The 20916-nt window shown below is 41.5% G+C and overlaps 1 protein-coding gene across 1 annotated transcript in view; it reads right to left on the reverse strand.

Annotated features, from left to right (window-relative positions):
- Positions 1-20916, reverse strand: part of LOC138259451 (estrogen-related receptor gamma-like) — a 139345-nt gene that overhangs the window by 47320 nt on the left and 71109 nt on the right. The window contains exon 3 of the mRNA XM_069207202.1: positions 8819-8935. Coding sequence (XP_069063303.1) covers positions 8819-8935 — 117 coding nt within the window. The remainder of the gene's footprint in view (positions 1-8818; positions 8936-20916) is intronic.

The following is a 20916-nucleotide window of genomic DNA, read 5'->3' on the forward strand; positions in this document are numbered from 1 at the left end:
TCTAAGGACAGAGATGCCTTATCTGAAGTCAGTGCTGTAGATTGTCTGGCAGCTAGGGAGTGAACCAAAGAAGCAGCCTACCATGGTTATTTTCTTGACTGCCCCCCCTCTCCGCCCTTCACCATGGAAGGGTGAAAGATCAGGAGCCACAGAAGACACCAATAACGGCTCTGAAATGTTCTTTACCATAGATAGGTAGAGGTCGTAGCCAGTCTCCTAGGGGCTGACCCAGCGTTACTTGGCACTGGGTTTACAATGACCGTTTCTGGACAGTATTTCCACCTTAGCATTAGGCAATTCCAACTTTTATGGAACATGTACCCAACCAAACCACTGACATGCATCCACCGAAAGAGTAGAGAACTAGATTGATTATAGAACATACCCTATCAGGAGTCAGAGTGCACCCACATGAATCAATCACCTTTCCCACCAAAACATTGACATGATTGCAACTAACACAATAGAATGTACTAACATGAATCAGGTAGATCTGCACAATCAATTAACTAACAAATACTCACACGGATTATCTACTAGGACAGTAGCTCCCAACCTTTTGACTTCTGTGGACCCCCACTTTATCATTGCTGGAATGCAGGGACCCCCCTGAATCATTATCGGAACCTGGGGACCCCCACCGAATCATTACTGAAAGCTGCGGACCTAATCTGCTAATATCATTTAATTTTCTAAGCAGTCGCGGACCCCCAGCGGCCCCTGGACCACAGGTTGGGAACCACTGTACTAGGATGTTCTCATATTTAATTACTCGACCTTCTCAGACCAAGTCTTATTTATTCAACCAGTGGGTATGCACTAGTGTCACCTCACAGCTACTTCAAGGTGCTTTTTAGGAGAGAACGAGAGTCCATTGTGGTGGCATGAGACAGGTTCAGTCATGTGTGGGACACGAGGTCTTGCCGATATTACCCATTTGCTGCCCCGATTTCAAAGAGCTAGTCAAAAGCTAGTCTGGGCATTTTGGTTTTACAGATATTCTCAATGCATATAGCTGAGTTCTGCACTCAAGTTTGGGTTAACAGACTTCCACATACTTGGAATTTGAACTCCTATGGATTTGACTTCATGTTTTAATTTCCTAAAACTTTCTAATGTGATGAGGCTCACTGGAGAGTCCTGATAGAGATATATTGGTGGTCTAGTGTTTGCACGTACTCCTGACTTTTTTGCCAGTCTGCTTTTTCTCCTTGTCTAACAAACTTTGATTTCATTCAGTCATTCATTTTGAAAACTTTATTTCGGCCACCAAGTCTATAAAAGTAGAACAACAATATAAATATATGTATTAACATACAAAACATTCAAGGCAATAAAATAAGCAAATAAGAAAGAAAAAATAAAATCTGCGCCAAATACACACTAATCAAAATACAACAAGTAAAATACCCAGCAACTTCAAGCATTTCGTAATGAAAGTAATATTTTCTTTCTAAAGAGCCACATAGCACCCAGACACTTGGCAACGAAAATGGCTAGGACCAGTCGAGTGTCCTTCCTAAGAATACAAAAAACAACTAAATGATTGCGGACACCTAATAACTTACAAACTGGGGCTATCCACTTCCTGCAAGGCAACATATAAGCTAGACAGGCAAACAAGACATGGGGTAAGCTCTCATTTTAGGTGTTACAAGCTGGATATACAATTGCTCCCCTACTGGACCACTTACAAGTGAATGTTCTTAGTGGCAGAACCCCTACACGAAACTGGAAATAAAGTTTCCTGTCTTTGAGTTCCAAAATCTGGTCCCAAAATGCCTCGTACCTGTTCTTTTGTTTAAAATCAATAAAGGCGCATGATAGTGTAGAAGAAGCAGCACCTCGCAATTCGTCAGCAACTACCCCCATCCAATAGCGCTTTTGTCAAATCAATCTTGGGTAGAAATGAAGCAACCTCTGGGTGATCCCACAATTCAGACAACCCAATTGAATCCAACAAGTCTTCGACACTCCTCAGCCAAGTGAGTCTGGTGAGACAGTCAGCTTTTAACACCATCTGAAGGGCTTCTACATAGTGGACAAGCTCTGGAGTAGTCCAGAAGCACCTCCAATCCAAGCGAGGATGCAATCTAGCTTTACACTCCATTCCTTCAATACCCAAATCAATAAAGAGAGGGATGAATGGGGGGCTCTTAGGAAGAGAGACTACATTCCTCACAAAGTTATTTTCTACATTGATTAATTTCTGGGTATTCAAGAAGCCCCACAATTCTGCTTTGCAAAGAGCAGAACCCAAAGCCTTAGCCTCATAGATTTGGATGGTTCGGATAGATTGGTTTAGTGTGCAAGGCAAAGTACTCCCTGACTAGAGCACCTCTGATATGTTTTTGTTTAATAACCGCCATAGTAATATGTGGCTGTGAACCCATACTCTCTGAAATCGTTATCCGAAGATAGGTGAAGGAATTCACCATATCCCAGAGCAATGTTCCTTTTAAGTGACTTGTGAGGGTTGAATGAAATTAACTTATTTGTTGAAGTGTTGATCTCCAGCCTTCGAGTGTGAGAGAACTCATCGAAAGATGTTCAGAGCTTTTCCAATTCACTCGGGGTCTTGGAGATCAACAAAGTATTGTCAGCAAATGGAAGGATTGGAACTTTGTCTTTCTCTAGGGAAGGGGCGTCTGACTCTACCTGGGCCAGGAAAGGAACAATGTCATTGATAAATAATGAAAATAGGGTGGGCGCTGGTGCACAGCTTTGACGCACTCCCCTAGAAACAAGTATGTTATCAGTTAACAGGCCTTGATCACTCCACCTAACGTGCATAATTGTCCTTGTATAAATATACAAGAATTGAAAGAACGTGAGAAGGCATTGCCGTGCCCGTAAGTACCTTCCACAGTTCAGCTCGAGGAACTAAGTCAAAAGTTGACTTTAAATCCACAAATGCTGCATAAAGGTTCCCCTTGCCAATTGTAACCGCTCTCCAAAACAGAAGCAAAAACCGAAATACTTGATCTATGGTGGAAATTTCCCTATGGAATCCAGCTTGTAAAGGATTAACGATCCCACAATCAAACATCCACTCCTGAATTTTCCCCGATACACATTGGCAGAAAAATTTCCTCAGGGAATCCATCAAACTAATAGGCCTGTAATTATTCGGTAAGGACCTGTCAACCTTTTTGTGGAGACGTACAAGAGTGGCAACCTTCCAAGAGTCCGGAATTGGAGCCCCTGCTGATATTGCATTATCTAATTTAAGAATGTAACTAGACCAAGAATCCCTGGCAGTTAAGAACAAGTCAGCTTGGGACACCGTCCAGGCTTAAGGCCCTACATCGCTTAACCACGTCAAGTGAATGCACAATATCAGAAAGTGCAAACATTTGTAAAGGAGTGGAACTGGGAGAAGAACTGGTTTGAACAGGTGTACCCAATGTTGCTCAAGGCCAGACTAGTGGGATCAACAAAATACAAATGACTAAAATGATCAACCCAGTCTGCGGAAGCGATATTCATTGTTACATCCAGTGCACTCTTGTCAGGACCTCATGCAACCAGTGTCCAGAATCTAAGGCAGTCCTTGTTAAAAGATGCATCTTTTAGCGCTATCCACCCCTGCTCATCCCTAGCGTGCTTAGCTTTATGACTAGCCGCCTTTATAGGACTTCCTAAGTGCGGGGATTAGGGCTGTGTTCTTAGCTTTGATTGCTTTGATCAAAGATGAATTTAACACACAACATTCTGTGTTGAACCAGGAATGCTTCCCTTCAACTCTGCTTCTTCCTGATTTATTATCAATGGAAAAGTGTGCCGGGACTCTCTAAAGAAAGATGATACGTGATGGTATCAATTGATCATTAGTTACTAAGTGCCCCTAATTAATGCACTACAGTAAGCATTTAGGATCAGTGTTTACAATGCTGAGCAGGTCGGGACGGCCTGCTACCTGGAGACATTTTAAATGGCGTTTGTCGTTGGTCAAACTTATATCCTTGGTGTATATGGAAGGGCCTATGTCTGTGGAACGTTTCCTGCAAAGTGCTTGCATTTGTACAGAGAGCGAATTGTGGTCACTCTCTGTCCTCTCCATTACCACCATTTCAATTATAGTTTACCACAACCTTAGATCATTAGACAATAGTCTATTCTGCTTGTGCGATTGACTTTATTATATGTATGGAAGCCCTTTAAGTCAGATCTTGTCCGTCCATTAAGGATCCTCAGCCCAAACTCAATGGTTAGGGATTTTAACTGGACTGCCACTTGTGACCACCTGTTAATAGGAGGGATATCCAGAGAAGGAACAGACTACATCATATCATCCTCATGCATGTTTAAGAAATTGTCCAAATCAAGGGGCTCAAAGGTGACATTAAAGTCATCAGCCACAATAAACTTAAAGTGCCTGGGTCACTTCTGTAAAAAAAGGTTTTGAGTGTGAGGAGAATGCAAGATACCGTACCCCCCTGACCCCTCTTGCATAGACATTGACTAAAATAAGTCCTAAATTTGGCCCACGTTTTAACTGAATGCCCAGGATGTTATGACAATGGATAGGTAATTGTTTAACATTGCTTTAACACAAGTGGTTAAACCACCCAATGGCCTGCCCCTCTGACTAGGAAGCACAGGGATAAAGAAATTAAGCTAGCCTGACCTAAAGAGTGGGCCCAAAGCCCATGTCTCCTGGAAAAGACAGATGTCATAGTTGTTAAGAAATTTAATGCAAGATGGTAGAGAGACCTTGCACCACAGACCTGCTATATCCCAGGAGACAGGCGTGGCCCAATGTATTTTGGCACCAGCAATGGCACAGGGGGAACCAGATCCTGAATAGCTTCAGCCTCCTGAATGTCATTCAAGTGAAAACAATCAGAGCTGGGCATGCCATGAGAGGCTAAATCATCGGAGGGTATAAAGCTAGAGTTAAAAACTGCCCGAGGCTCAGAATCACACAAACTGTGAGGAATGGGTAAATCACAACTAGCTGGAGCCAAAGAGGGATGGATAAAAGTCCATGGCAAAGGCAAAAGGGGATTAGACGAACAATCATATAACCCACTAAGTCAGTTGTTAGTACTTAAACATGAAGAGCAACTCACTGTACGCAATGAGGGCTGCGTCTTCTGGTGGCAAGAGGTCCTGGGGTATTTGAACTGACTATCAGAATGGATTGGTGCACAAGATCCAGCATCCAAGGCCACCAAAATATCCATCATATCCTTTCCCAATCATGTCATAATGTGAATAGGAGTCAGTTGTACAACAATAATCAATAAAGTGATTTCAATGCTCGCCCTATATAATTTGTTTTCAGAGATTTAAACATGATCTGCCAGCATGGCTCAGCTGTTGCCTTAACTCCATCACTTTTTGGTAGTCTTTTTGGTAGATTTCATTACCATGATCTAACCTTGCCATTACCAAAGATGTAAAAAGTTCCACTCTATGAGTGCATGAGAATAACAGCAGGATTTTATTGAGCAGGGATTCATACGGTTTCGGAAAGGACATAGGGCCTAGTGGCAGCTGCTGACCATGGACCATGTGGAGCTAGGTTCATAGCGTGTCCTCAGCTCAACAGCCAATGATTCTAGGCAAAGCACATAAACTCCCTATGGCTATAAAACAGAAAAATATGGAGCATAGTTGGGTTTGGCTGTAAAGTGTTCTATTAGTTTAAACTAAGTAAAACTGAAAAAAAGACCGGGAAAATATCTTCACGATTCTCCACAGAGTTGATCTGGGTTAAAAAGGCCGTGGCAACATCAAACATTACTCTCAGGTTTTGAACCTTCGTCACTTTGGTTGGTAGGCCTCCAAGTTTCTGAGGCTGTTTGAAGAACGTGTTCCACCAAATACACAGATCTCCATTTTGCCCCTTTCAGCCAGGGGAAACTTTCTTGCATCCAGTTCTGAACATTTTTAGGAAAGCTTGAGATTTTATTTTGGTCATTCTCACCCTGTTGAATGTGAAACTGCGTGACATCAGCAGACATTTGAGTGTGCCCCACATTGTCCAAGAACCCGAGCTAACAGGCACATGTACAAAGTTGAATAATATTGGCAAGAGTGACGACACTTGTGGTACTCCGAGAGACATTGTCCCTATAGATGAAGTACAGCCCCTCTCCAAATTTTCTGACTGTTGCCACTGAGTATCCAGTGGATCCAGGAAGGGGCTCTCATATAGCCTGATCATTTGTGGTTTATCCTCAATAGTACTGAGTGCTCAATTGATTTGTATGCATTAGATACATCGAGTAGAATCACAAACTATTGCTGATCTTCATTCAATGCAGTAAAGATTTCCTCTTTCTTAGGGTCTGGGTTGGACTTGGTGCGTCTTGAGCCTCTGCATCCTGACTGAGTCATTAACATTTACAAGTTGTTTTTCTTCCACATAACTGTGTAGTTGACTTACGACTTATTTTTATAAAATATAACTGTGTACGGATAAGTTGGAGATTGAGAAAAAGTTAGGCAATATCGCCCTGTCTGCTGCTGTATTCTATTCAGATGAAGTGCATTGACAGCTTGATCCAGTGATCAAAGGACTGAGTCAGTGCTAGATTTGATCTGGTGGTTGCTGGTGGGGCGCATCAGAAATCATTTTTAGAGACTGGCACATATTTTTCCTCAAGAACCTGCAAGAGTGAAATCAAGAGGCAGGAAGTGGCTAGTGGTGGAGGTGGAAGATTCTGGCGGTGGTTGAAGAGGCATGAAGTGGGATCAAGACTACTCCACCTTGGTATTGACACCCGGCATACAATAGCATTGACAGCAGGTTTCTGAACAAAACTTTCAGCTCCGGCACTTGGCAGATTAAACACTGTACTGAGCTATCGACAAGCAATGCATTAACCACACAAGTAAGGTCTGAGATGAGATGATAAATTGTTTCCTGTAGGGTGCACTGTATGGTTTAATGCAATCTTCACTATATCCTTCCCTTCCAGGACTGAGAGTTCTGTAAGCAACATTAGTAGAAACAGTAGGGCAATAGATAGGGAAAGGGATGGGCCAGTATTAGTCATAATATCCTGTTAGGTTTTTGATATTTTTGCTGTGAAGAATAACATGAGGCCATGGTAGTGTTGCAGGGGCTGCAATGAGGGTATTTTTAGAACTTCCAGCCGCATCATTTTGCAGAACTTTTCTCTGTACTCGTTGGGAGCCTCCACATTTAACTGCACTGAAGACACAATGGCTATATAGGTGAACAGTGACATCAGATGAAAACATTTTTAAATATAGAATGTGTGGGAAAATTAAAAGATGCCAAGAATCCATTAGGTTTCTACATTGATAGGGATAAATCCTATTGAGAATGAGAATCCCAAACTGTCATAAGAAGACAGTCATTCCAGCTAGATTAAAGTAAAGCGTCCTCTAATCACTCAATAGGAATCCCTTTCAATAACTCACAAGTCAAGTGTTTTCCCCATATTTCAGAACAGTGACTTCTTGACATCACTCATGATGCCAGTCTTTTTCACGTTTGCTCAATCATTCATAATCGTATGGCTTGGCAGCCCAGTCAAACCTTGCCATCACTTAATAAGATACTCTCTCCAGCTCACGCGAGGTCAGACTTTGGATGTCAAAGATGGCTGTCTCTTCATATCATTCAACATGATAGCCTAACAACAACATTACTTACATTCTTCATGATGAAGGCCTCCTGACATCAAGATTCAGTTTTTTTATATCACTCATTGTGGCAGCCCATTAACATCACACAAGATGCAAGCTTCTTTACATCACTCAAGGCGACAACCTGTTCACATCACAGTATCTTCAGAGCACTCAAGATGATTGACTCTTAGAGTCACTCAAGATGACATCCTCTTTTCATCACTCAAACTGGCATGTTCTTCTGGGCACTCTTGATGACTGCCTCTTAACATCACTTACAATGGCAGCTTCTTTTACCGCTCAAGATGATGTCAGCAATGCTTCCTAAAGATTGCAGCTTTTTCATGTCACTCCAGGTGAAAGCTTCTGTCCGTCACTTAAGATGACATTATCTTAAAATATCTCAAGACTGCTGCTTCTTCATGTCATCCAGATGGAAGCTTCCTTACATCATTAAAGATGGAGGGTTCTTTATATCACTCAACACAACAGAATGTAATCATCACTCAAGACAGTAGCTTTGTGCATCACTTGTGGTAGAAGCTTCTTTACATCGCAAAAATGGCAGCTTGTTCAGATCTATGAGAATGCAGTTTCTTCACAGAGTTGAACGTGACAGAGTAAAAAAGGCATCTTCTTCACATCACCCAGAATGACAGTTTCCTAACATCACTCAAGATGAAAATTCCCTAATATCACTTGAGGTAGCTGCCAACGGATATCACCCAAGAATCACCCAAGGTGACAGCCTCCTCATGTTAGTGGTATTGGCGTCTACTTCACATAACTTATGATGATAGTCCCTTCACATTACTAGAGATAGGTGCTTTCTCACATCACTTAAGAGAACAGTCCTTTCACCTCACTTGAGATGAGGGCCTCTTCACATCACTCAAGATGATGATCTTTTCACACCATTCAGAATAATGGTCTCTTTACGTTAATCAAGATAGCAGCCTCCTGCATTACAATTGTCACTCAGAACAAGTATCCTTTACTTGCTATACATGACAAGTGTCTCCCTCCACTTTTAGCGACGGCCTCCACTCTATCAAATGAGGATATTTCCTGACAGCATTTGTCACGCCATTTTATGCCTGATAACCTGGAGGTTGAGGGATCTGAGCTAATAGCAATACGTGATTCTAGATAAGCAACTATGTACAGCCCTTCAAGAAATATGATAACATTGCCTTATTACCGTTACCTTCTTTCAACATCCCAACTTTGAGGCACTTGCGGAAACGGCAAGCTTGGCATGACTTCCTCCTTCTCTTTGTGATCTCACAGTCGTTCACCACTGGACAGGTGTACTCGATGCTGCCTGCAGACAGAATAAAAAGACATGGGGCTTACTATACTATAGAACCAAAGTCAAAGGCATAAGGTTTGGTGCAAGGGACAGAACCCATGATAGGTCTTCCCATATTCATATTTATATTTTTAGGGTATGTGTAGAATGAGAGGATGAAGAGATTCATTGGTGTAGCTCACTTTTCTTTGGTGAGGTAAGATATTTGTTATTTTGCACCTCTGGTTTTAGGTTGATCAGGCATGTTATTGTGACTTTTGATAGATTACCATGGCACTCGTTAGGACAATAGCATCAACATTTTTGTGGTGCTTTGCTGCACTAGCGTCAAAAATGCTGCTGGTAGTGCAGCAAAGCACAGGGAGACCCATTTATTAAAATGGGAGCATCATTTTAATGCCTGCTCTGAGGTGTTAAAAATGACAGAAAAAAATGGCACAGTGAAATGTAAATTTCACTGCACCATTTTTTGGGGCCTCCTTGCGTTGAACAACCCCCTTGCATATATTATGCCTGGCGGAAGCATAATGTGGCTTAAGGGTTCACATAGTGGCACAATGCAAGCATTGCACCACTTTGTAAATATGGCGCTGAAGAAACGCCTTCTTAATGCCGCCATAGGGTAGAACAGAAATGATGCTAAGGTGGCGCTAGGGGCTTGTAAACGTGCCCTAAAGAGTGGGATGAAAGCTTGGTTGGCTAGGTTCAAAATAGGTATAACCCAAAAGAAGTGAATAAGGAAAGAGGGTTAGCCACTACTGAGTCTGAACTGGGGAGCTTTCAAGTGTCAAGGGTGGTGCAGACAAGGAAGTCAGAGCGAGAAAGAAAAAAGAAGTTCAGGGCAAAAGAGCGAAAGATTGTGGGGTAAGAAGAAGAAAGGCGGATACATGAAAAGAGGGGCATAACAAACAGAAGCTGCCAAAACATGGACATTACAAAAATACTGGGGCACACCTGAGAGTTAAGTTATTCTAGATGACACATGTAGTGATAAGGTGTAAGATAAGGTGTAAGCACAGCCTAAAAGGGAAAGACTTAAACTAGCATGACAATGCAATTACAAAGAACTCATAATTGAGGTCCAAATAGTATAATCTATCTATCTATCTATCTATCTATCTATCTATCTATCTATCTATCTATCTATCTATCTATCTATCTATCTATCTATCTATCTATCTATCTATCTATCTATCTATCTATCTATCTATCTATCTATCTATCTATCTATCTATCTATCCACACACAGACATACCCACATTCACCGATAAAAAGGTTAGTAACGATATAGTTAGGTGAAAATGTCAGTGACAATATAGGGGGTCATTCCGAAAAAAGACCGTACCGCGGTCAAATGACCGCGGCGGTCATTTTGACTTTCCCGCTGGGCAGGCGGGCGACCGCCAAAAGGCCGCCCGTCCGCCCAGCGGGAAAGCCCCAGCAACGATGAAGCCGGCTCCATTCGGAGCCGGCGGAGTTGCTGGTGTGCGACGGTTGCAGTGGCACCCGTCGCGATTTTCAGTGTCTGCTTTGCAGACACTGAAAATCTTAATGGGGCCCTGTTAGGGGGCCCCACGACACCCGTTCCCGCCAGCCTCTTCCTGGCAGTGTAAACCGCCAGGAACAGGCTGGCGGGAAGGGGGTCGGAATCCCCATGGCGGCGCTGCTTGCAGCGCCGCGGTGGAGGATTCCCTGGGGCAGGGGAAAACCGGCGGGAAACCGGCGGTTTCCCTTTTCTGACCGCGGCTTTACCGCCGCAGTCAGAATTGCCCCTGAAGCACCGCCAGCCTGTTGGTGGTGCTTCCTCCGTCCCCGGCGGAATGAGGCCCATAATGTTTTAAACGTACAAATCCACTGAAATTCACTAGGTATAGTTATCTCAAGTAACTTTAACTTGCGCCCTACAGTAACTATAAATCACACACTCACCATGCCTAGTATTCTCATCAATAATTGCATTGCAAATGTTGCAGTGATATTATCAAGGATGTCAGAGAAGTTATAATGAGTGATGTATTATAGGGGGTAATTAGCAGTGCATGGAGTGGGCACAAGTTATAAGGGCACGAGTTGAGTTGCCTCATGGTTAATATAACATTAGCTAAAAGAGATCATTTTTCATGTGGTAATTGTGGGGAAATGATTTTTGTATAAATTGCATGTATGCTCAAAAGAATAATGAAGGAAGTGAAAGTAATTCGGACCAACGATGAACAGAGCGTTTTATTTGCACCACATTTGTCCTGAAAAGACAAGTGAACAGGTGTTGCTTTAGCTGGGGCTTCCAGGGCTCTGCTGAGGACAGTGAAGCATTCCTGAGTGGGTTCCAGGTTTCATATTCTCACTTTGTTTTTGTTTTCACTAACAACTCTTTAAACAGGATTTTGATCGAAAACAACAATAATATAATGACCCTGATCTGCTGAAAGTTTTTGTCTGTATTTGGAGTTAATTTCCTTGATCCATTTTCGGAACTGCCAGAGTTTCCGATGCAGTTCTAAACTGGAAAATTGTTCAATGGGGCGACCAGGACTGACTGAAGACCCTTTGGCAGAAGGTCGCTGGCCAAAGGACTCCAGCGGCCGAGCTACCTGAAGCTCTGCTGTCGGAAACCTGACACATCCCCCAGAATCAGAATCTGAATTCAGCAAAGGAATCATGAGTTTGGTGGACAGAGCATCAGCTGCATTTCTGCAGACGCCCTGCATCCACCAAACTCTAAATATGGTCGGACTGGCCTGTAAGGCCATGGGGCATACAGAGAGGCGGGACTGACAAAGCAGAGTCTGGGCCCGGGTTTTGACTGTTCGTGGGATTACTTTACTGACTGGTGGGATGATGCTTACTGTTGATTTCCGTTATATTACCACAAACATGGCCCGCAGCAAGCAGTAACGCATGCAGTCTGCCGCACCTTGCTAAACACCTATACAGAGTGTCTTTACAATTCAAACTGGCCGGTGTATAAATGTGAGCCTCTTTTTGCAGCTGTCTGCTGGAGCTTCCCGATTTTTTGAGCCAACGAAGGATTTATTTTAGCTGCCTTCCATCTTAAAATTGCTTCTGCTTCATTTTAAGTCACCGGCAAAAATACGATTTTTTTTACAAATTGTCCCACTTTCTCTTTTAAAATGCAGGCAACTATGATGGGTGAACCTTTGTCTCTTGTTTTAACAGCTGAGCTAGGTGGCTCAGTGTGTTACAGGATTCTCAGGCGACAGAGGTAAGTCTCACAGTTCGATTGCAAGTGATGAGCTGCGCAGGCGGCTGGTGAGGCCTGTTGCGGCCGCAGCACGCACATAGATTTCTTTAGCTTTGCCTGGTATTTCATTCTTGCCTTTTCTCAGCGTCGGTGGGAGCGACTCCTCTCCCTGTCCTTTGTTGCACTGTACTGCTTACTTAATTAAAAAAATAAAATAAAAAGAGGCGGGAAATGCGACTGTGTGAGTGTTGGCAATTAGTCCCCTCGCGTCCCCCGGGGGCCCCTGTGATGATGAGCTGTCCCAGCAGCACTCAGCGCATGTAAACCCTAATGAATATTGACTGCTCTCTGCGGCTGATGGATTCCTCTCTTCCGGAGGCTCGACAGCGGATTAGCGCCTGCTGACACGCACCGGCCGCCAGGCGGGCCACTAATGAAAAGTTAGTGCAGCCGCTTTATCGATAAGTCTATTGGTGGGAGTGCGACGCTATCAAGGCGCCACGGTGAATCCGCTTGAGGCCTGCACCTCGACGGCTGAGGAGGCCCCGCGTCCATGAAGACTAAACGCGGACGCGCTCCCATTTCCGGTCAGGCGAGGTTAGGGCTGGGCAAAGTCAGTCACCCGCTGAGTGCCATTAGTTTGGGCATCAGTACCACGTCTTAATTCAGAACTGCAGAATGAGATACTATGTAACATCATTATTAATAATAGTGTTATTATTGATGCTACTTTCACCACTACGTCACACTTTGGTCATGGGTTTGAATCCTGGCGAGATTGAATTGAATATAAATCTGTGTCAGCTGCCCTCCGAGGGGAACGTGCGCCTGTTATGGTATTTATATCATTACTATTATTACTGTTGTTGTTTTTTGTAGCAATATAAAATTATTACTTATACTACCAATATATTTCAAGTAATAATAGCAATAATAATACTAGTAGGGACATTACATAATAAAGCTGTGTCAGGCTGTAAAGAGTGCCCTGTAGGGATCTCTGTTTGACACCATGGTGATAATCCTAACGAATTAACTCAGCCTTTCATCATGCCAAGGTCAATAAAATGAGTATCATTGACATGGGTGACAGCAAACGCCTGCCAATAGTTCCAAGTGACCCTCTGGTCTGAATATACACCTGGTATATTAATAGTGTTGCTGGTATTGTTAGTGTTTTATTATTATATTACAAGGCGAGCCTGATAACAGAACTCACTTGTAATAGGAAAATGACATAACACATCACCTGCAATAATATATTACAGCAAGTGGGTACATCATAATGACCCTAAAGCCACTGATGTAACACAGCTCATCACCACATTGCTTCCCAGGCATGTGCGCGCTATACAAGTCTGCTACATACATACTCATGTACAGCTCCTTGGCTTCTCTCACTAAACGAATTAAGGTTGGTGACCTTTCTTGGGGTTTCTTTTTAGGCGATACTACAAACGCTGAAATGTGTGCACATGGAGAAGAGAGAATGTTGGTAGGACTGGCACACCTGGTGACAGAGCTGCTAATCTTTTCAGAGCTGCCTCAGCAAGATCTACCAAACGTTACAATTGCGATACACCCTTCAGGCCTTTTTCTTCTATTCTACAAGTCTGTTCAAACAAGTGGGGCTTCTAACTCCCAGGTTAATTTAGATTATTCTGCTGAAAATTCTTAGGCGTCCTGATCTCTAGCAAGTGACAGTACTACAAAAATACTGTTACTTTTCCTTATCATCCTTTAACTACGACTGATATTCTCTTTAATGAAATGCTGTTTATAATAATGTTAGCAATTTATGTTTTTCCTACTGCGAGTAACATTGAACGTTTGTATAGTTCATTTATATTTTTTTATTTTATGTGTCCATTATTTAAAAACTTTTATATTATAAGGAATAAAAAGCATACAGATGTACACATGGAGGATATTGTAATTTACTTTAGAGTTAAATGAAAATATAAAGAGAGTCAACCTGTGGCCCTAGGCCTCTAAGTGCTCATGGTATTCCTTGGTGACTTGCAGTAGACCTATTATGTACAGCTGGTGGTGCTTAATACTATATACAGAGTACCTGTAGAAAAACCTGTACCATATTACCTTAATGCCAACTTTCTTGACATTAGTAGTTATTCTTAATGATAAAATTACACCTCGGTTCTAATGCAACAATTAATTACAGTTGACTTGTGGCATCACAATGCCGACAGCCAAAATGCGCTAATAGGGGTAAATCAACTCCCGAAAAAGGCTGGCAAGTGCAAAGTAACCAATTAAAGTAAACTTTGCATCTAATACTTCTGCTGTATGTAAGCGCTGCAAATAAAAAGTGTTATTGTTACAAAATTCAATAGTACTATCTTTACCAACTTTGGATGGATGGAAGGATGAGTTGGTCTTGCCAGTGTCCTGTAGTCTGAGTCACTGCCCGTAGCAAGCTTTCAACTCACCAGACTATCCCGTGGCATTAAAAAAAACTTGATTTACAGATCTCTTTCTTTTGTATTTTCTGAATCTAAAAGTTCCTATTATGTAGGTGATGACGTTAGGTTCAATAAGAGTATGGCCTAAATATTGTCTGGCTAAAATATCTTTTACAAAAAATTGTTCAATTGAAATTAATAATAGAAAATCTACATCCAACGAAACAATATTTTCGTAAATTATATTTAGTCATTGGTATTTATAATAGATAACGTGTGGATAGGATTGTCCTCTACATGTTATATATGCATGTGCCCCAGCCTCGAGTGTCTGACTTCCTGTGTTTCTGGTATCCAGTCTTTTATTTTGGCCCTGGCACCACACTAATCCAACATATGTGTACATGGATATTCCACCTCTTATCAATTCCAGAATACTGTGCTATCAAAATATTGTGGACTACATTTTGAGGACCAAAATATCAACAAGGTAAGTATAAATAGGTAAGCATGAGTTTACATTACAAACTCCATACATGTACGGTGATGATATATGGAGTCCTCCAGAGTTGAGGACTGTTCATTGCTTGCTCATCATTGGACACATACCTGTTGAGTCTAGCTGCAGCAGAGTTCTTCAGAAATCCCTTTTGTTCTTATTTATCCTTTAGCGCTGAGCAAGCAGTAGTTCATGAAGGCATGGATTAAGTTACCTTTGCATAAAAGTGTTCTTACCATGGATGTCAGTTCACGAACATGCCATGGACAGCAGGAGTGACAATGCACATCTTTTGACACTCTTCCTGTAACATCACATGGTGACTACTTGGCCTACCTGTAACCCTTCAGTATTCTCTATTTGTTAGTAAGTGGCTCATTAAAGGGTGATGACTGAGCGAATACTACTAAAAGTAACAAAAAAGGCTCAGAGAGCCTTCTTTCATTTTTTTTCCTGCCTTCATGGCCCTTGAAACCAGGGGGTATCAAGGAAAATGCTTAGGGGTACCAACGGGCAAGTGATGCGTAGTCTGTGGCACTTATATAGTTAATGCCCATGATTCTCAGTTGCTTCCTAAAAGATGATTAGTAAATCCCTGACCAGAAAATCTACAGAGCGCTCCATATCCTGTCAGTAAAAAGTACTGCCCTTGTCTTTATCATAAAAGGGATCACTGCTTTATGTCAATTGATTAATGTTTTATAATATCCCCCATTTGTGCTGTATTTTACATTTTTAAAACATTTGTTTCAGCCCCTCCGTTTCAGTGAAAAGCTTTGTCCTTCGTCTGCGATTAAGCAGAAAGCAAATGTCACTCAAAGCGCTGAAATCACTCAGTCTGTTTTGGTTGGTAATTTGAATAACCGCTTATTTAGGCCCAGGTCAACCCTCAAAGGTCCTGAAGAACAGCAAAATCCTGTAGTGATTGTCTTGTTAGGCTGAGTGTGCAAGCGCGTTCCGACCTGTTGTAAGTATTGTGGGCTTTTACCACGCCATGTCACGCCCATCAATTTCACTCGTTCGTGGGCTTGCCTTGAAAAAATCCCTTGATGCCTTACGTTTGTCCTGCCTTGGGGGGGTTTTGTAACCGCCTTGCAGACTGACCCTGTTATATGGATTATTCCACGATTGTCGATATACTTCAGTGTGGGTGAACTACTTTTTCCTTTTGTCTCTCCCCTTTGCACTTATGGAGGCCATGGTGCTGACAGCACGAACAGCACAGAAAGCGCTCTGCTCACATTGTTCACACTGTTACCTAATGAGAATCATTTCTTTTGGCTCTCCCCTAAGTACGTTCTCTCTCAGAAAGACCATTAATTGCCAGAGTTATTTTGAAATTTTTACGTTATATGTACTCTGATCTGCTTAGTCCATGTTCTTTGCAGCAGGCACATTATTCCTCTGCGCTACCTTATGATGACTCCAAGCTTCCACTCTCCAGAAAGAACATAAATTGCCAGAGTCATTTTAACATTTTTACATTGCATGCACTTTGTGGTTTGCCTAATACACGTTCTTTGCAGCAGGCACACTAACTCTATGTGCTACCTTATAATCAGGCAAGCTTCCACTAGAAAAAAGTAAGTTCTCTCTCCAGAAAGAACATTAATCACCAGAGTTATGTTGACATTTGTACATTATATGCACTCCGGTCTGCTTATTACACATTCTTTGCAGCAGGCATTTTAGCCATGTGCACTACCTTATGATGAGTCCAAGCTTCCACTAGAAAAAAGTATGTTCTCTCTCCAGAAAGAACATAAATCGCCAGAGTTATTTTGCCATTTTTACATTACATGCACTTTATGATTTGCCTTGTACATGTGCTTTGCAGCAGGCACATTAATCCTCTGTGCTACCTTATAATGAGTCCAAGCTTCAACTAGACAAAATCACGTTTTCTCTTCAGAAAGAACATTAATCACCAGAGATATTCTTACATTTTTACATTACATGCACTTTGTGGTTTGCCTAGTACACATTCTTTACAGAAGGCATAGTAAATCTCTACTCTACTTTATTACGAGTCCAAGCTTCCACTAGACAAAATTACATTCCCTCTCCAGAAAGAACATTAATTGCCAGTTATTTTGAATTTTTTACATTATATGCCCTGTGTAATTTGCCTAGTACACATTCTTTGAAGCAGATGCATTAACCCTCCGTGCTACCTTATAATGAGTCCAAGCTTCCACTAGACAAAAGTTAGTTCTCTCTCCAGAAAGAACATTAATCGCTAGAGTTATTTTTACATTTTCACATTATATGCACTCTGTGATCTGCCTAATATATGTTCTTTGCAGCAGACACATTAACCCTCTGTGCTACCTTATGATGACTCCAAGCTCAACTAGACAAAAGTACGTTCTCTATCCAGGAAGAACATACATTGCCAGAGTTATTTTGACATTTTTAGAGTACATCCTCTTTGTGATTTGCCTAGTACACGTTTTTTGCAGCAGGTACATTAACCCTCTGTGCTACCTTATGATGAGTCCAAGCTTCTACTAGACAAAAGTAAGTTTTCTCTCCAGAAAGAACATAAATGACCAGAGTTATTTTGACATTTTTACTTTAATTGCACTTTGTGATTTGTTTTGTACAGATTCTTTACAGCAGGAATATTATGTGATTAGCCTAGTACACTTACTTTACAGCAGGCATAGTAACCCACTGCAACACCTTATTTTGAGTCCAAGTATCCACTAGACAAAAGTACGTTCTCTCTCCAGAAAGAACACTAATCGCCAGAGTCATTTCAACATTTTTACATTATATGCCCTTTGTAATTTGCCTAGTACACATTCTTTGCAGCAGGTACATTAACCCTCTGTGCTACATTATAATGAGTCCAAGCTTCCACTATACAAAAGTAAGTTCTCTCTCAAGAAAGAACATCAATCACTAGGGTTATTTTGACATTTTTACATTATATGCACACTGTGATCTGCCTAGTTCATGTTCTTTGCATCAGGCACATTAACCCTCTCTGCTACCTTATGATGAGCCTAAGTATCCACTAGACTAAAGTATGTTCTCTTTCCAGAAAGAACATATATCAACAGAGTTGTTTTGGCATTTTTACATTAGATGCAAACTATGATCTGCTTAGTACAATTTCTTTTCAGCAGGCACATTAACTCTCGGCCCTTCCTTATAATGATTCTATGCTTCCACTAGACAAAAGTACAGTCTCTCTCCAGAAAGAACATAAATCACCTGAGTTATTTAGACATTTTTACATTAGATGCACTCTGTGATCTGCCTAGTACATGTTCTTGGCAGCACGCACATTAACCCTCTGTGTTACTTTATAATGAGTCCAAGCTTCTACTAGACAAAAGTATGTTCTTTCTCCAGAATGAACATTAATCACCACAGGTATTTTCCCATTTTTGCATTACATGCAATATGTGATTGCCTAGTAAACATTCTTTATAGCAGGCATATTAACCCTCCGCGCTACCTTATTTTGAGTCCAAGCTTCCACTAGACATAAGAACGTTCTCTCTCCAAAAAGAACATTAATCGTCAGAGTTATTTGGACATTTTTACATTATACGCACTTTGTGATTTGCCTAATACACGTTTTTTGCAACAGATACATTAATCATCTGCACTACCTTATAATGAAATCAAGCTTCCACCAGACAGAAGTACATTCTCTCTCCAGAAAGAACTTTAATCACCAGAGTTATTTGATATTTTTACGTTAGATGCATTCTTAACATAACAATGTCACAAATGGAAAAACACTGCTGTAACAGTGAGCTGAACGTAGCGGGAGTGGCTGGACAGAGAATATATAGTCCCAATATGGCTATGAAATTATGGTGCCTCAGTTTTTAGTGCTTTAACATTTATATGCAGCAGCCGGTGTAGTGCATAGTGCTTTAAAGCTATTTTCTGCTTTGAATAGTTTTTTTTTTAGGTCTCCAGTAATAATGAGTTATTTGAGCGCAACAATATGAGTTTACTGAACCCCCTAATGAAAACCTTTGAAATGTGTGCACTGCGTCCGCTTCCAAACCCTGTGCAAGCAGCCAACTCCAGCTCATGAGCTGTAGCTGCAGTCCGTGATGAAAATAGTCAGGTAAGGTGCTGAAATCCTGGCCTTGCCTTGCTTTTTACTGTGATACACTACTATTCAAGAGGGCATTCCAACTGTTATATCATAAAGTTGGAATCCAGCCCTTGGAGTAGTATTCATAGAGTTGGCCAGCTCCCTAGCTCAAAACATGATTCGCTCATTTAGTTTATGTTTTTGCTTTGCATTATGGGACTTGTAGTTTTATTTTTAGAACGTGATACAAGCTGCAAATACAAAGCAGAAATCTGACTACATGAACTACACACGTTTGAGTCTGTAAAACTTAAGCTGTGTGTACTTGTATTTATAAAACTAACCTCAAGGAGAGCTTACAGTTGATTATGCTGTACAATGTTCAGTATTTTATACCTAATACTTCAGTTCTAGAGTGACTGAGGATCATTAATATCATGTGAGATGGCTTTCCACAAGCATATGAAAAATCATGGGTGTTTTGTTCAACTCCCCAGGCTGCAGTAAAGGGACACTGATCCAGTAATCACGCATTCTTGGAGTACAATTATTTATCCATTGCCCAGCGGGCAATGTCGCCTGTACCAACTGACAAGTAAATATGTTTTGCACCTAGGAGTAGTTTGTGTTTTGAGGGCCTTGTTTTAAAAATATTACAGTATGCCTACTAGCCCTTTAGTTAGATGCAGGGCCAGTGGAATTATGTGGCAGGGTTGAACAATTAATGTGGCTAAAAAAGACCAGTTATGCATTTACAATGCCAATAGCAAACAACAAATCAAGTAAATGCGAGGCATAGTGCATTGCAAATGCTCGTTTTTTTAAACTTCTATATGCAAATGGCTATTGTACCAAGATGCGATCAGTCCTGCTTTAATAAGATATAGTCTAATGTTTAATATCGGAAAATTCACTTTATACCACCAAACACTAGCCTCACCACATTCAAAATACTGTGATCAGTTTTGAGCAACTTATGTTAAAAAGCATTAAAATGCAAATATTCTTGCCTTTGGTATAAAACATGCAAATAGAGGCATACAACATACATGCTCACATATACATATTTGCCATGCACTCATGTACGTAGAGGATGCATCTCAAGATAACTATTGTCGCAAAGTCCAGCAGACATACAGGAGCTGAAGGACAAAATGAAACATGGAGGCATCAGTGTACACAGATGAACAATCATACATAACCCTGATCCGCGGGGGCTCAGGACAATGTGTATCAGACGAGCACAAGATAACATTCAGTCAAAACAAAATGTGATCTGCACCTACTGGGACAGGGTGATGTTTATTAGGGAAGTACAGGATCATATGCACAAGAGGAGCACTTGTCGTGTACCTTTGTGGAGCACAAGGAAATGTGCCTCAAGGGAACACTGGGTGATATGGATCTTGGGAACAGGAGTTTTGTACCTGATGGTAACACTGGTTAGTGGGCAACAAGTGACCACATAGTGCTGTGATTGAGGACAAGACTAGATGATATGCATCAGGCGTGCACTGGGTGCTCTACAATTCAGGGAGAGAGGAACCTGTGCGAAAAGGGAGCATTAGTTAATGTACAGCAAAGGGCAGATGACAATGCACAATGGGGGCAATTTATGGTGTACACAAAATGGGAAACCCTTGTATGTGCCACACACATTTAATTTATTCACTAGTATTGTTGTTTGGCCAGAAGCATTTGCATGGTGGGATTTTTAACCTTGCGCTTATGAAGATAAGCCGTATGTTGCCTAAAAATTCAAACAGGGCTGAAAGTGCAACACATAAGGTGGGTCACTTGGGA

The sequence above is a fragment of the Pleurodeles waltl genome, chromosome 9, assembly GCF_031143425.1.
Source record: "Pleurodeles waltl isolate 20211129_DDA chromosome 9, aPleWal1.hap1.20221129, whole genome shotgun sequence".
Lineage (NCBI taxonomy): Eukaryota > Metazoa > Chordata > Amphibia > Caudata > Salamandridae > Pleurodeles > Pleurodeles waltl.